Consider the following 17,500-nt stretch of genomic DNA (forward strand, 5'->3'; position numbering starts at 1 on the left):
CCACCCTCCGACATCAGCCCAATTGTAATAGTTTTCCTTGACATGGTTTCATAATATATTCTTAATTTGAATACTGATGAAGGTCTAGCAAAGGGACTAACATTAGGCCTTTTTTCCGGCGCCAAGAGGTGTAGTACTACAGATTCCCATGACTCCGCCCCTATTTATGGGGGCGGAGTCATATATAAGCAACTGCACCTGGCTGATGAGCGCGCGGAGCACCTCTGCTCGTTTTAAAACTGGAAGAAAATGGGAAGTTCAAAGTTGATGCTGCACTGTATGGTGCAATATTAGTAACTTTGATGATGTTAATGAGGATATTATTGCACTAAGTACTAGTTTGAAAGTACGCGCGCGCGTGTGTATATGTGCATATATGCATATATATTATATATATACAAACAAATGTATATATACATACATACCTATATATACAGTATACACACACATATATTTAAACATATGTATACACACATGCATATATATATATATATATATATATATATATATATATATATATATATATATATATATATATATATATTATGATAAATATATATATATATATATATATATTTATATGATATATATATATACATATATATGCATTTATGTATGTATATGTAAATATATACATATATGCAGAAATATAATATAAAAAATATACATTACTACGATATTTAATAATATAGAGTTTAAGGTTTATATGCTTTCGTATTAATAGGGCTACGGCTAAGAAGAGCGAGGTTCAGGTTTATCTTTCGTATGTGTATTTTTTTATGCGATATGTCATGTAAGGCTTGTTACTATTTTTCTTATATCATTTATACTTTAATCTTGGGCAATATTCAGGCCTCCACGTGTTCCATGACGAATAATATACGGGGAAGTATCGCGTGTTTTATTTACAGAATGTGTTCGAATGGTCAAAAGAATATTATGAAAATTTATAATAGGTTTTACATACTCATTTTACTTACTATGTATATATAATTGAATATGCTGACGTAAACTTATATATCCTTTTGAATGTAGTTGATATCAATCAATAAATAGTGTCATTTTCAAAATATTTAAAGAAGTGTGACCTTCGAAACCACCGTCGATGGACGAATGAAGAAGTATGATGGGAGGCGCTTAGGGCCCGCGCGTTTTCAACTGATTTCGATAGTTTTCCGTCGTTTGATTTGTAATTTGAAGATGTTGATAACTAACAACTTGTATTTATTGTTAATTCCTAATGTTACATCAGTAAACCAGTGATTTGTTAACTGATACAATTCAAAAACAAAATCAGATTCGTCAACTCGAGTACAATTCCTAGGAATGGGGGTGGAGCCGCACCTGTGGCAGCAGCGTAGAAGCATCGGCACGTGCTGTCGCGATCGGCCCGAAGTGTCGTAAATGAAAAAAAAGACACCCTCTAGTGTAGTTAGACAGTTTCTTGGCACCGGAAAAAAGGCCTATTGCTTTTCCTCAAAGCTTCACGACCTCCTATTAATCCATTGTGATCTACAGGTTGAGAACCACTGGTCTATCACAAGTGAAACATAGAAGGTGTAGGTGTCCAGTGTGGAGGAAGGACTGGTGTAGGTTCGGTTATAACATAAAGCGTTCACCTGACGAAAGAGGAATCAGCAGTTTAGAAGGTGGAGGCGGCGACGTGATGGAGAGCGCTTATTTCTTCAGTGTAGGGCAGACAGTTGATGAGTCTGTCAGGTTGGGAGAGTCATGTTGGAATAATCAAAGTGCAGCATCGAGAATATGGTGTGGATAATTCAACCTGCTTGAAGGCTCGACTGCGGACCCCCGATTCAACCTTGAAACGGATGGAGGAGGAGAGTAAGTTCGGTTTCCTCAAGAAAACCGGGAAGAGGGGGGCATCATGGGCTAAAGGGCAAAGATGTCACTGATGTACCTCAGCCAAAGTGAAGGGCGAGAGGAGATGGAAGGAAAAAAACACAAACTGGAGGTACTCTCTATGCAGGGTTGCTAAGACAGAAGAAAAAGGTCTAGGAAAGATCTAGGTGGGAAGGGATGGACAAGGATCCACAGAAAGAGGGATTGCGAGGACGTCATCCTATATGACATTGGCGAAGAGGGATTCAGCATCCAAGCTTACCATGGCTGCGGAGGAGGACCTGCGAACATGGAGCGGTGAAGAGGGAGCCAAAAAGACTCCTGAAGTAAGAAGATGCGTCACCGAGCCCCGAGAGATGATGGGGCGTAGAGGTGCGTCTGGTTTATGGGATTTGGGCGGCCTTTAGGAAAGAGGAAGACGAGGCTTGATGACTCTAATCCTCCGGTGGACGTACCCAGAGGACAACCTGACGATAATTCCTTGAGGCGACAATGGAAGGTTGTCGCAATACATCCTCGTGAGTTGTAGACAGGGAAACAGGTCCCGGCTTTCGGTAGGTATAACGTACGGTAGAGGACCAAAAACGAGTTACTCTTGTCAGAGGGAAAGACGGAAATATCTTTCCTGTGTGGAATGATTTGGGTCTCAAGGCTACGTCTGAAGATATACAACACGTCGTGTTGCTTCTCCCTTATCCATTCAGCATGCCTTCCTCCCAGGCTTGCCATTCCTGAAGATAAAATCCGGATTAAATTCGACACTCTTTTCCTCCCTTTCAGACAAACGGTTTTGAGTATGTCTGTTGCCTTCCACGGTAGTCTTATGCCATTCATTTACTCATGTATCCACCACCCAAAGTATATTCAAACTTGGGTAAAATATCACTCCGATTTTTTATCAAGAGGTCTGACGTTTTTTTTTTCTCTCTCTCTTTCTTCTTCTTCGTATTCGTCTTCTTCTTTTTTACACATGCTAATGAAACCGTATCCACGACGCCGACTTTGCTATGTCGAGACAGGCGTGATCATCGGAGTCATCGGAGCTGTGTTGACCGTCGGCGTATTGGCTCTTGTCCTCTGGAAGGTCTGCGCGGTTCTCCACGACCGCCGCGAGTATGCCCGGTTCCTGCGTAGTAAGGACCAAGCGAAGTGGAGTACTGTGAGTCGATATGATTTGATGATGTTTATGTTGCATGTTGCTATAGTATGAGTATAATTATTTTGTTATTTTTAGTAGTTGAAGAAATATTTTTAGTATAGCAGAACTGGGATTTGAGTGATCGTGTTCATCATCATCATGTTTTGGCATAGATTGCTCTAAGATGATTGTTTGAAACAGTTAGTTCACAATTCAGTATTTCAGCAAAGGATTCACAAGCATTAAAAGAACTTCAATGCTTGTGGACTTTTTCATTCATTACTAATAGTGGAAATTATCAGTCTAGAAATCCCATGGCGATCTTCCTAATACGAAGAGTTTTGTTCAGCACTTAAGTTCAACTAATTCAGATCTAGCAGTCAATTGTACACACTTAGATCTCAAACTACAAAATATATGAAAAGAAAATGTTTACCATCACATACATCGTCGAAAGACAGTTTAAACATTGCATTGCAGTATTAATTGTAGAGGAACCACAGGCAAGATGAGTAATTAAAGGAATGATCCATGCAAATCATATACACCTTGTTAACTGCAAAAGCTTTAAAGTTGTTTTTAATATATTAATGAAAACATTTCTATCCTTAACAGAATGAGAATCCGATTTTCAGGAGGGCCAGAACTACCATTCAAAACCCTTTGTTTAATTTGTTTGAGTAAAGCAGAGGTCAAGGACTGGTAATGGACTCACAGGAATATTTCCACACCAACTGATGTAAATGTCACCTGCAAAAGAAATATGGGCAATAATTTTCTCATAAACTTTCGGACAATTTTGGACATGTATGTTTTAAGTTTTATTGTGAATTTACACACACACACACACACACACATACACATGCACACGCACACGCACACACACACACGCACACACACACACACACACACACACACACACACACACACACACACACACACACACACATATATATTTGTAATTTCTATTGGATTTTAAAGTCAAGATATATTTATATTTCTCTCTTACAAATTCAAAAAAATGCATATGGCACTGGTTATTTTTGGACTGAGATGATCTACATCTGTTATTGCTTTTGATATGAAAATAATACCTAAAGCTTGCCGAACCTCCCATGAATTTCAAAGGGTTTTACTCCAACAAAATAACCTTTCAGCACATACTTCTCTCTTGTATATGCATGCTAGAATACACATACATACCTAGTCAAACAAACACAAACACATATACTAGAGAATATGCACACATCCCTATTCATTTATTGAAAATTTTCTGCCATGTCAACATGTAAAGTCATTAGCAGTGTATACAAAATATGATAATAGGGAGAGGTTTGGGAAATGAAAGGTCATAGAGCATTATGATGAGGTATTGACAAAAAATATAAAATGAGTTAACAATAAGAACAAAATATGTTAGAAGTCAGAGGGTGTAGAGCAGTGTTGGTTAGTATGGAAGTAAAAATGGTAAAGAGGATATAGCAAACGGAGTATGAAGGTTGATCAGGACTGACAAAACCTGTTTTTCCTCCTTTCAGCACAGCTCTTTCACTTTAGGATGTAGGCAGAAGGGGATGCATACACTCCCATTCACAGTGCTTGGCCTCTCCTAAACTAACAATTTTCTTCTTACTCTTTTTACAAAGATTTTCATTGCATTTGTTAAACAAAGGAATATGCTCTGCATCTCATGTAATCTCTCCTCTAACTGCCTTGTTTATGCAAAAGATACAAACTCATGGATGCACTCGAAGAAAAAGTTGTTCCCTTTGATTGAAAAATAAAAAGAGCAGACAATGGATTTTAGGTTAATTGACAGCTTACCTATGCTAAATGCTAATGATTCATCAACTCTCTTTTAAGAAAAAATAATATTGCTGTAGGGCTAAAACAAAGATATTGTATATAATTTTATATACTTTTATACATTAAGTGTAAGCTGCAGAGCTGGATTGCCTTCGTTCTTGCCGATAATGGACGATATGTTACATGTGCACTGCCTTTTCTTTGTTGCATTATGCATCACAAGGCCCAGGTATTATTACATCTGGCATGATTTTACAGTTTACCTATATTCATATTAAGAAATTCAGTGGTTTTAATATAGATAATAGGACAAAGACTACTTCTCAGCTCATGCTTTTTCTTTTGACAGAAGGCCAGACCATAGTTTTTGGCTGATTGAGATGAGACTTCAGTTCGTTCTCTAATTTTCTTGAGAGACTGCCTGATATACTGTCCACGATTTTGCGTAATATTATATCTGCACAGTCAAAAGGTATCAACAATTAACATTTTTCTGAATTCTTCAAATATGGTCAGTGAAAAAAGGTCAAAATTGAGAAGAGGTATTTGGACAGACTTGTGTAAAAAAACACCCACACCAACTTTCATCTCAATCTGTCAAAAATGATTTTTCAGTAGAGAAATAAGCAGTTTCACATTTTTGCCAACAAGTAAAAAGTTAATGAAATACTTCACTCCAAACTTTCACTCACAAGAAGTTCAACACAAATAATCAGTATTTTAATTAACATATCAATAAGAAGCATTTTATTCTCTGAATTATTGAAAAATAGATTTTTGTGCACAAACTTTGCCTGTACTTAATTTTTTTGTAATAAGCGAAGTTTTTTTTTTCTATAAATAAATAAGTATATATATATATATATATATATATATATATATATATATATATATATATATATATATATATATATATATATATATATATATATATATATATATATATATATAAATATATAAATATATATATATATATATATATATATATATATATATATATATATATATATATATATATATATATATATATATATATATATATATATATATATATATATATATATATTGCACCTGAAAATGTATGTAAAATTTCATTTTGAAATTTGGAAACTGAGGTCAAATTGCTATTATACCCTGTTATATTAAGGTTTTATTAGTACTATGATTATTAATGCCATACTGTATTGTGGTATGATTAATATTACACATGTAGTTTTTTTGTTTTTATTAATATTAATTTCATATATGTACTTTAACAATAAACTTTTCAGCTTGCTATACAAGTAATCTCCTTTAATTTTGTATAATTTTTTTTATCTTTGTATGTTACAAATACTTTGTGATTTCAATTCTGCGCCTTTATCTCTGGCTCTTTAACATGTCTGAAAGTCAATATATTTCAACTTCAACAGAACTGAAGCTAGAATTATGCAGCATCATAGAATCTGATGTGATTACACAGATAAAATTCAGTCATGTTTTTCAAATCTTTGCATCTGGATATATAAAATCTTTGTTTTAACATTAGTCACTTCTAGTAAAATATAATAAAGTACTTTCTCATTTAATTAATTCCAGTCATATAGACTGTTTCACACAATTATACAAATAAACACATCTCATCAAAATAAAATTATTATAATCAATTTTAGTGTCTTTTTGTACCACCACAACTTGAACTACAGAAAAAGATAAAGAAAAAATAAAACATCTACAGAACATGGTATATTTAATGCCATAATACATAGCAAATGAAACATATTACTTTTAAGGCAATATGCCTAATGGGTATACAGTAAATATTTCAGGTTAATGATAGATTACTATGTGTTCATAAGAATCCAATACAGTGATACATTCATTCTCTCTATACATCTATAATCTTTATATACGAGGCCAAAATTCATATAATAATGCATCCTGTTCCTGCTGGCATTACTGATGAAAGGTGATTCTATACAAATCATTTGCGCACATGCACTCAAACCCTTAATAACATTGTTGTAACTTCATCTTTTCCTTTTACTTAATATAAAGCTTCACACTGCTATTAGATTACAAACAACATATGTCATATACCATCATCTTTTATCAACAAAATGCTCTGTCAACATTTTGTTACTGAAGGCTGATTTCCCTTACTTTAGGTCATACTGAAATGAAAGACAAAAAAGGACAAATTAGCCAATTATTTTCTCAACTTATCCATGCCTTGTCTTTACCAAAAAACATTAAACCAAAATTATTTTATTAAGTATAGTTAACCATTAATCCATTGGTGTCAGATAAATGTACTAATCACTATAGTCTTGTTTTGTGAATTTTATTTTCACATGGATGTTTCTACACGTACCAAGTCCCCAAGAAATCAATTAGAAAGTCCTCTACGACCCCACTTAATTTTGGAATTTCCCCCCCCATTCTGTTAAAAGTGATACCATTATCATTATTATTGATATTACGACTATCATATCATAAATAATATCATTAGCTCTTCTTTTTAAATCTTTCTGAAAATCAAAGGAAAGCGGAAACAGGTGAAATTAGTGACACTAACAATTGACTTCTTTGTGTCACCAAATACTTATGTCTTTGATGATTTTGCCAATTTGCTGGCTAATCTAAGTGTTCAAAGCACATTCAAGTTAGGCTAAGTGTATTAAGCATTCTTAACTTGATAATCTTAACTTATGATCAGGTATTGGGACATAATCATATATTATGTTGGGAGCAACTTTGACATTAGAGATGACATTCCCTCTATTGTAACTCAATACTCTAAGACACTACAAAACTAAAATCTCAAGCATACTGACCATTACACAAAAGAAAAAAAAGAAAAAATATTGAACATGATACATATATGGATTTAAATTTATTAGACAACCAAGAGTACAGAAACATACCTGTCAATAAGTGCGTTTCTCATGTTAGTCGATATAGCCGCTTGAGATGCATCATTGATCTTGAATATGCTCTCAATTACATTCAGTTCTGTAGCCGTAGTGTCCATCCCAGCAAAGGCTGCCCAATCGTTGACAGCCAAACCAGCAGCAATGGAATTACTGCCACGGTTTACTGTGCCTGCCTGATATATAACGACACTCTTAACTTGTTTCAATAAAGTTGATATAAGTCAGATATCTATTGCCTTTACTCTCATAAGGTTTTATCTTGTATAAAGAATGTAATGAAACTCAATGATGTTCATAAAATAACAGAGAGAGAGGGAGAGAAGGAGAGAGAGAGAGAGTGAGGGAGAAAGAGGGAGAGAATGAGGAAGGAAGAGAGGGAGGAATTGAGGGAGAGTGAGGGAGGAAGAGAGGAAGAGCAAGGGAGGGAGAGCAAGGTAGGAAGGGAGGGAGGAAGCAAGGGAAGGAGGGAAGGAAGGAGAACAAGGGAGGGAGGAGGGAGGGAAGGAGAGACAGCAAGGAAGGGAGGGAGGGAGGGGGGGGAGAGCCAAGGAGGGAGGGAGAGAAGGAGAAGGAGGGATGGAGGGAGGGAGAAAAAAGGGAGAGTAAGGGAGGGAGAGGGGGGAGAGAGAGGGAGAGGGGTGGGAGAGAGGGAGAGAGAGGGAGAGGGGGGAGAGAGAGAGGAGAGGGGGGGAGAGAGAGGGAGAGAGGGTGAGATGAGAGGGGGGTGAGGTTAGTGGAGATGGGAGAGAGAGGGAGAGAGAGGGTAGAGCAGATGGAGAGGTGGGGGTAGAGAGAGGGAGAGAGAGGGGTAGAGAGAGGGAGGGGAGAGAGAGGAGAGTGGGGAGAGAGGGGGGAGGGAGAGAGAGAGAGAGAGAGAGAGAGAGAGAGCAGAGAGAGAGAGAGAGAGAGAGAGAGAGAGAGAGAGAGAGAGAAGAGAGAGAGAGAGAGAGAGAGAGAGGGAGAGGGAGAGGGAGAGGGAGAGAGGGAGAGAGGAGAGGAGAGAGAGAGGGAGAGAGAGAGAGAGAGAGAGAGAGAGAGAGAGAGAGAGAGAGAGAGAGAGAGAGAGAGGAGAGAGAGAGAGAGAGAGAGAGAGAGAGAGAGAGAGAGAGAGGGTAGGGGGAGAGAGAGAGAGGGAGAGAGAGAGAGAGAGAGAGAGAGAGAGAGAGAGAGAGAGAGAGAGAGAGAGAGAGAGAGATGGAGAGAGAGAGAGAGACATATAGATGAGATATAGTATATATATATGAGAGAGAGACAAGAGAGAGAGGGGGAGGGAGATGGAGAGAGAGTGAGAGGGAGAGAGTGAGAGAGGGAGAGTGGGGGAGGAGAGAGAGATGGGAGAGAGAGAGAGAGTGAGAGAGATGGGGAGAGAGAGAGAGAGAGAGAGAGATGGGATGGGGAGAGAGAGAGAGAGAGAAAGGGAAGAGAGAGAGAGGGAGAGGGTAAAGATAGAGAGAGAGAGAGGTGTATGTATATATAGAGGGAGAGGGAGGAAGAGAGAGATGAGAGAGGGGAGGGAGAGGGAAGAGAGAGATGAGAGGGAGAGGGGGAAGAGAGAGAGAGAGGAGAGAGGGGGAAGAGAGAGAGAGGGAGACATAAAAGATAGAGAGAGAGAGGAGAGGAGAGGTAAAGAGAGAGAGAGATGTGAGAGGGGGAAGAGAGAGAGAGAGAGGGAGAGGGGGAAGAGAGAGAGAGAGAGTGAGAGGGGGTAAGAGAGAGAGAGGAGGGAGAGGGGGAAGAGAGAGAGAGAGGAGATGAGGTAAAGAGAGGAGAGAGAGGGAGAGGGATGTAAGAGAGAGAGAGAGGGAGAGGGGGAAGAGAGAGAGAGAGGGAGAGGGGGAAGAGAGAGAGAGAGGGAGGGAGGGGGGAAGAGAGCAGAGAGAGAGGGAGAGGGGTGGAAGAGAGAGAGAGGGAGAGGGGGAAGAGAGAGAGAGAGAGGGAGAGGGGGAAGAGAGAGAGAGAGGGAGAGGGGGAAGGAGAAAGAGAGAGAGGAAAGAGAGGGGTGAAGAGAGAGAGAGAGGGAGAGGAAGAGGGAAGACAGAGAGAGAGAGAGAGAGGGGGGAAGAGAGGAGAGAGGGGGAAGAGAGAGAGAGAGAGGAGAGACAGGGAACACACATGAGACATAATGCATTATTTAAACATTAATGTTAATATTATTATTTATTATTTAAACATTAATAATGACACACATACATGCAAAACACATATTATATATTTAAGATAAAAACATATTATTATTTATTATTTTTTTTTATATATATTATTTTTATATTTATTATATTACATATATATATATTAATAATATATATATATATATATATAATATTATATATATATATATATTATTATTATTATTATATTATTATTTATTTATTAATATATTATATATATATATATATTATTTTTATATTTAATGCATATAATATATTATTATATAATACATATATATATATATTATATATATTAATAATATTAATATATATTATTTATATTATTATTATTATATATATATATATATATATATATATATATATATATAAAAATATAAAAATATATATATTTATTTTTAATAATAGACATGTTCTTAATATTATTATTATATATATATATATAATATATTATTATATATATATATTATTATTAATATTATATATTATAATATATATATATATATATATTATTATTATTATTATTATACACATATATTTATATTAATATGTATATATATATATTTATTTATTTTTATATTATTAATATTATTATTTTTATATAATAATATTATATATTTATTATATAATATAATTTATTTATTATTTATTATTATATATTATTATATTTAAATATAATATATATATATTATTTAAACATATTATTATTATTATTATATATAAATATTATATATATTATGAATGTCATATATTATTATATTTACATACTTTCTAAAATATTATTATTATATATGTAATATAAATAATAATATATATTAATATTATTAAATAATATATATTATTAAGTGCAATATAATATATACACTTTTATCAATATATTATTATTATATTATATGTTCAATAATAATAATACTTTATATGTTTATTATTATTATATATATTTTTATGTAAATAAGAGAGAGAGAGGGAGAGGGGGAAGAGAGAGAGAGAGGGAGAGGGGTGAAGAGAGAGAGAGGGAGAGAGGGGGAAGAGAGAGAGAGAGAGGAGAGAGGTAAGGAAGAGAGTATATATAGAGGTAATGGGGAATAGAGAGAGAGAGGGAGAGGTAAAAGAGAGGAGATATATATATGGGGGAAGATGAGTATACATATGTAAATATATATATATATATAAAAATAGATATATATATATATGAGGTGTAAAGAGAGAGAGAGAGAGAGAGAGAGAGAGAGAGAGAGGGAGAGAGAGATGGAGAGAGGAGAGAGTAAAGAGGAGAGAGAGAGGAGAGAGGAAGAGAGAGAGAGAGGAGAGGGAGAAGAGAGAGAGAGGGGGAGAGGGGGAAGAGAGAGAGAGAGGGAGGGAGAGGGGGAAGAGAGAGAGAGAGAGGAGGGGAAGAGAGAGAGAGGGAGAGGGGAAAGAGAGGAGTGGGAGAGGAAGAGAGAGAGAGAGAGAGATGGAGAGGAGCAAGAGAGAGAGACAGAGATGAGCAGATATATATTAGTGAGTATATATATATATAGTATATATATATAGAGAGAAAGGGAGAGGAGTATGAGAGTGAAGAGAGAGAGGGAAACAGAGAGAGAGGGGGAGGGGAAGAGAGAGAGAGGGAGAGGGGAAGAGAGAGAGAGGGAGAGGGGAAGAGAGAGAGGGAGAGGGGAAGAGAGAGAGAGGGAGAGGGGAAGAGAGAGAGAGGGAGAGGGGAAGAGAGAGAGAGGGAGAGGGGAAGAGAGAGAGGGAGAGAAAGAAGAGAGGGAGAGAGGAGAGGGTAAAGAGACACAGGAGGGAGAGGGGAAAGAGACACAGATATGAGAGGGGGAAGAGACATAGTGAAAAATACACATGAGGAAGAAGAGAGAGAGAGGGAGAGGGGTAAGAGAGTGAGAGGGAGCAGGGGGAAGAGAGAGAGAGGAGAGAGGTAAGAGAGAGAGAGGGAGAGGGGGAAGAGATGAGTGGAGTAGGGGGAAGAGAGAGAGGAGGGAGAGGGGGAAGAGAGAGAGAGGGAGAGGAAGGGAAGAGAGAGATAGGGAGAGGGTGAAGAGAGTAGAGAGGAGAAAAAGAAGAGAGAGAGGATAGGGGAAGATATATGAGAGAGAGAGGGGAAGAGAGAGAGAGTACAGAGGGAAGAGAGAGAGAGGGAGAGGGGAAAGAGAGAGATAGGGATGAGGTAAAAGAGATATAATATAAGAAAAAAAAAGATATATATATATATATAAGTGACAGAGAGACAGAGTGAAAAAGAGACATATATGTATGTAATATATATATATATAAAATATAAATAAGAGAGAGAGAGAGAGGGGAAAGAGAGACAGAGAGGAGAGGGGGATAAAGAGAGAGAGGGAGAGTGGAAATATGGAGCAAGAGAGAGGGGGAAGAGAGAGAGAGGGAGAGGGGGGAGAGAGAGGGAGAGAGAGAAAATTGCTTGTGCTTGTCCATGGCACTTATGTTTTTAGTGAACTTGTTTTTGTGATGTCTTTCCCAAATTGCCTCCCAATGAAAAAGTGGCACAGACAAGACTAGTTACAACTCTTGAGAAAAATAAGATAACCATGTTTTTTTTTTTTTTTTTTAGCAAAAAGCAAAAAAAAAAGTGTAACACATGTCTTTCACTCAAAATGTATCTCTACAACATATTGATGCTAAAACATTTTTATGGTAATCTGGGTGCTATAATGTCATATATATGTGTATATTATATATATATATATATATATATATATATATATATATATATATATATATATATATATATATATATATATATATATAATATATATATATATATGTGTGTTATATTATTAGTGCAGGGAGGTTCAACTGGCAACTGAGCTGTAACAAAATGCTATAATTTTTTCTTTCAGAAAATGAACTAACCTTTGCAAAAGTCAGAAAGATTAAGCAAACTGTTCAACTATTTTTCTCATAACTCCTAAAAGATATAAATCTTTGGAACTCCTTTTGAACATTCAAAACTTATCCTCAATGCAGCACAGAAAAATATAACCAGATTTCAATTCAATTTTTTTTGAATACATGAAAATCACTATCTGAGGATGGGTGGGTTAGCAACTCCAGTGGAACTTTATCAATACTAAAAAACAACTAAATATACAAAAAGCAAGTGGAAGTCAATCTGAGGAAACCACAAGCCACTTTTATATGCACTTAAAAAAATAAGATCAATATATACATAAATAAATAAACAATGGATTAAAAGGTTCAGGATATTCTTACAGTTTTAGGCATTTACATTTGAACATTTTGGTCTCATGAATTCCCTTAAATTTTATTTTATGTACATTTACTACTGTTACAAGCATTTCACTTGAAGACTACTTCATCATTCCCCTCAAATTCATCATTTGAGGGGACAGACCTGACGTTATCAAGTGATCTTCCAAATGTCAAGGGGGAATTTGACAAGTCTTGAGGATATGCTGGGAGGCCAAAAGTTCATGTACCTCATAATACCCAAATATCCTATTTTTGGCATTTTGGGGGAGATAGTGCCCTTAAAATAATGTTAAATAATATGTAGAGTTGATAAAAAAAAAATATGTATATACCAACATTCCTACATTCTTACATACATGCATACATATAAGTCTAATTATGAAAATAAAAAACAATATGGTATTAGTAAATAATCATAAAAAAAGATGAATAAAACAATAATAATCTTTTAACAAATCCTAGCAGACTTAAAGGATTTCATACTAACCACAAGGGGAACCTGCAGCAGCATAGACAATTCATCTAGCTCCTGGGTAGGTGTAGCTGGATGGACAATTCCTCCTTGGTTGGAAATTACTGAATATGTGCCCACAAGGACATTGTTGGCAATTGTGTGACGGAACACCTCTACTTTGAGTACATCATGAATTGTCTCCTCAGTTTCCTGTGAAGTAGAAAGTTGTAAGACAATGATAACAATAAAATACTAATAACAAAATAAATAAATACATAAATACATAAAATACCTTTGCTGAAATATTATACACTCAAAACCAACAAGGGCAGATATACAGATCCATATTCTAAAAAACACTAAAAATGGAGCATGTGCCTCTTCACAGCAGGAGTTCAAGTTCTGAAAGCCAGAACAACATTGTATGCACCAGACAATCACTCAGGCATGGAAGAGCCTTGTTAGCTTCAGTACTCGCGACAGGACTTGGATTGAAGATAATAATATAAAGATATGCTTTTTTTCTGAATGTTTGGGAGTTTGTGAATATACAGAATCTATGCCTTCCCTTTGCAATGTTATTTTTCTCTTTCTGCATAAGAGTTTTAGCCATTTTTGTCATTTTCCAGATGGTACTAAAGTGTTGGTAGTCCATAACTCAGTGCAAGAATAAAAACAAAAAATTTTCTTTGGTAATAGCATCCTCTCTGGAGCCAGCACTCTTCATGGACATTCAATACACGTTTTTTGATGGAAATAATGCAAAATCCCCTTCCTAAATACCAAATACGTGTAATTCCCCTCCAAGAGCTTTGTGCACTTGTAGTGAGTCATCCTCCTTACATCAGCCTTCAACCTAAATGCTCACAACAGCAAGTTCTCATCATCCCAGCCCACAGTCAAATTTTCATACGAGGGGATTTTAAAGTCACCCGACATTCAAGCCAACTTTTTTCATGACATGATGGTTATCCAGAACATAGGGATTAATAGTATTTAAAAGAAAAAAACATTTTCCTGAAATTTCACAGAATGGGGGAAATCAGACATGGTCACTAGGCCTAGTGTCTCCTGGGTGGCTAAGCATATGCTTATCTGATGCAACACAATTCACAAAAAAATGCAGTACATAATCTTAAGGCAAATTAGTTCATCTGCGTAAAATATAAGTTACTTGACACACATAGCTAAAAAAAAACAATGTAAGTGGAGATGGCCAAAGACAATTAAGATAAAGGCAAAAGAGAAGAGAGTAATTAGAAAAGCAGGAAATATTTCTTGGACAACACAGTACTTCTTAAAAAGGATTTTTTCCCTGTAATAATACTGGCTACATTCTATACATACATATCTGCTTTAAATACTGTGATCTGTCATGGACAGCTAACAGTTTCAAGGAAACCTGATAATGGAGCGTGTTCACTTGGCATGGTACAATTTAGGTAGGTTCTAATTTGATAATATTGCATCATGAAGGCCTATAATCTCATATGATTTTAACTGGTCAACTTGGTCAACATAACACTAGCAGCAAACACTTGGACCATTTTAACCCATTGGATCTGGGGTATATGATGACCATGTCATGACAAAAATAAAGTGACCATGGGCCAGATGATGGGAGCATGCAGTCACGTAAAAATATGGCTATGAGCTGCAGCAACTAGAATGTGCCATCATGAGAAATTTGGCTGGGGGTATGGTGAAAGGAATGACTCAGCATGCATGTACAGATTTTGGAGGATGATTAAACTCAGTTGGCATTTAGAACGGGGTTTTCTAGCAAGATTTCCACCATCAAACTAGGTTGGAATGTTCCATCCGTGAGCCATGGCTAGAAGAGCACTAGCTCCAGGGAGGACATTATTTCTAAGCTCAGGATTCTGTTCCTGCCTGCCATGAGTGGTGGCACAGGTTGCATTTCAGAAAATTGAATATTGCACAAATATGAAAATTTTACATAAACAGAATTATGTTTTTATAGTTACTGTTACTGCTCAGAGTTGTAGACTACCAAAACAGATATGGGGTCTGAAAATTACAAAATAAAAAAAAAAATTATATAGAAAATGACATAGTAACATTGCAAAGAGGAGGAAACGAATCTTGATACAGCACACGTGTGATCCTGTGGGCTAGGCCACTCAAGTAGACTTATGGTCTGGATTAGGTCCACCCAGATTCAACAGGTTAGTTTTTATAAATATGAAGAATATGAATATGAAAATGATTCTGAAGATGAAGATATAGACAAGGACAAAGATGATGACAATAACAATGAGAATGAAGAATTAATCCTTTTACAACGGGTGTCCCAGATATGAGACACCCAGAAAAATAAACATTGTGGGTGTCCCGCCAGTGTGACACTGGATTGGAGCTTGTGCTCCGATTCCGTCGCAGGCCTTGGCTGGCACACGGGTAGATTCCAGGCCAGCCCCATAAAGATGAAGGTGACAGTGGAGATGAAAATAAAGATGAAGATGATAACAAAAACAACAATGATAATGAAAATGAAGGACTGGCAAAATTAAACACAATACCCGTACCAAAATTCTCTCTTGAAACTCACCCTATCTATGTCAGGATGAACAAGAGCAACATAATCATTGCAGACAACCACATTTCCCAGTGCAGATAATCTCTCTTCTACACGCTGGACCTTGACTTTATCTGGAAGGTGATCACGAATGTGTTGCAATTCCTGGTCAGTTGTGCTGTTTGGTACAAGAAGCCCATGGCGGTTACCTGAAAATTAGATGTGTTAGCTTTAAAAATCTAATCAAAAAGCATACATATGTCACTGGAATGTAATGTTTGTGAACTATTTCTAAAACATAGAATGTCACTGGAAAAAAATCAAACTAAAGAATCTATCCTAATACAGATATCTATAAAAAAAATCGTCTTTTACACATTAAGTTTATGAAATGGACAATTACTTTTCAGTTTTGGGTGGGAGCATATGTTATATATTTGTATCAGTGCAAAATGGACAGCAAAGACAAGTTTCAAATATACACAGGAGTATCCTCTTCAAAAGTAGCAGGCTATTTCCCCTCTTCTATCTTAGTAAGAATGGGACATAGTGGGGGAAAGTATCATATCAGGAACTATTTGGCACCCATTCTCCAGTTCTCTGGTGTCCAGAGACACCAGAGGGTCTTTCCCTTGCATCCTTGGGCTTCTCCCCTGTCTTCCCTCCATGTCCCCTTAAAGCCAGCATCCCATCCCCTGTCAATTCTCCAGGAATACCCTAATCTGCACCTCTAGCATAGCTAAGCTACCTACATTTTGTTTTCTCCTTGCATTTTGCTTGTACATAAGCCCCCTCCCCAATGTTCATTTAAGTATAGCACCTTTGGGAAGCATTTGCACAAATTTTGACATAGAAGAAAAGTGTCTTGGTTTGTATCAGTCTATCAAAATATATAGGTTTTATCTCCCAACTCAGACCCCACCTCATTCTGCATATTGTCCGAAAAAGTTATCCATTTCCTGGTGTAAAGCCAAGCTCATCAAGCAATAAGGACCCACTTTAAGTTTGGGTTCATAGTAGATCAATAGTCAAGGTAATTTTCCATATTACCTCCGCCGCTCTGATATCGACAATTTTGGTATCGTTGGATTCCTCTCACTCTATACAATGCAAATATGTAGGTTTTATTTTGCGGAAATCCCCTGTTAGCGGCAAACTTGCCCCCGATAGCAGAGACAATGATGTCAGAGCAACGGATGTAATATAGAAAATTACCCAAATAATATAACCCACAGTGAAAATAACCATGGTTATTCACATGACTTCCCGCTGCAGGGAGCTGTGCACCCTGCAACCTCCCCTGAGAGGAGGCAAAGAATCCACCATGTCTTTACGGCAGGATAGATCGCACAAGGAATAGATGTATCGAAAAAGGCGGAAAATCCA

General features: G+C 36.5%; 2 protein-coding genes across 2 annotated transcripts in view; one reads left to right on the forward strand and one right to left on the reverse strand.

Moving 5' to 3' along the window:
• Positions 1 to 3,947, forward strand: part of LOC113805721 (integrin beta-PS) — a 14,788-nt gene extending 10,841 nt beyond the window's left edge. The window contains exons 16-17 of the mRNA XM_070117156.1: positions 2,880 to 3,019; positions 3,614 to 3,947. Coding sequence (XP_069973257.1) covers positions 2,880 to 3,019; positions 3,614 to 3,682 — 209 coding nt within the window. The 3' untranslated portion in view covers positions 3,683 to 3,947. The remainder of the gene's footprint in view (positions 1 to 2,879; positions 3,020 to 3,613) is intronic.
• A 2,573-nt stretch (positions 3,948 to 6,520) lies between these two features.
• Positions 6,521 to 17,500, reverse strand: part of eIF6 (eukaryotic translation initiation factor 6) — a 12,205-nt gene continuing 1,225 nt past the window's right edge. Inside the window, exons 3-6 of the mRNA XM_027356768.2 lie at positions 16,148 to 16,323; positions 13,609 to 13,785; positions 7,711 to 7,892; positions 6,521 to 6,957 (exon numbers count right to left, since the gene is read on the reverse strand). Of these exons, the coding sequence (XP_027212569.2) occupies positions 6,948 to 6,957; positions 7,711 to 7,892; positions 13,609 to 13,785; positions 16,148 to 16,323 (545 nt within the window). The 3' untranslated portion in view covers positions 6,521 to 6,947. The remainder of the gene's footprint in view (positions 6,958 to 7,710; positions 7,893 to 13,608; positions 13,786 to 16,147; positions 16,324 to 17,500) is intronic.

This window comes from Penaeus vannamei, chromosome 39, assembly GCF_042767895.1.
Source record: "Penaeus vannamei isolate JL-2024 chromosome 39, ASM4276789v1, whole genome shotgun sequence".
In the NCBI taxonomy this organism is placed as follows: domain Eukaryota; kingdom Metazoa; phylum Arthropoda; class Malacostraca; order Decapoda; family Penaeidae; genus Penaeus; species Penaeus vannamei.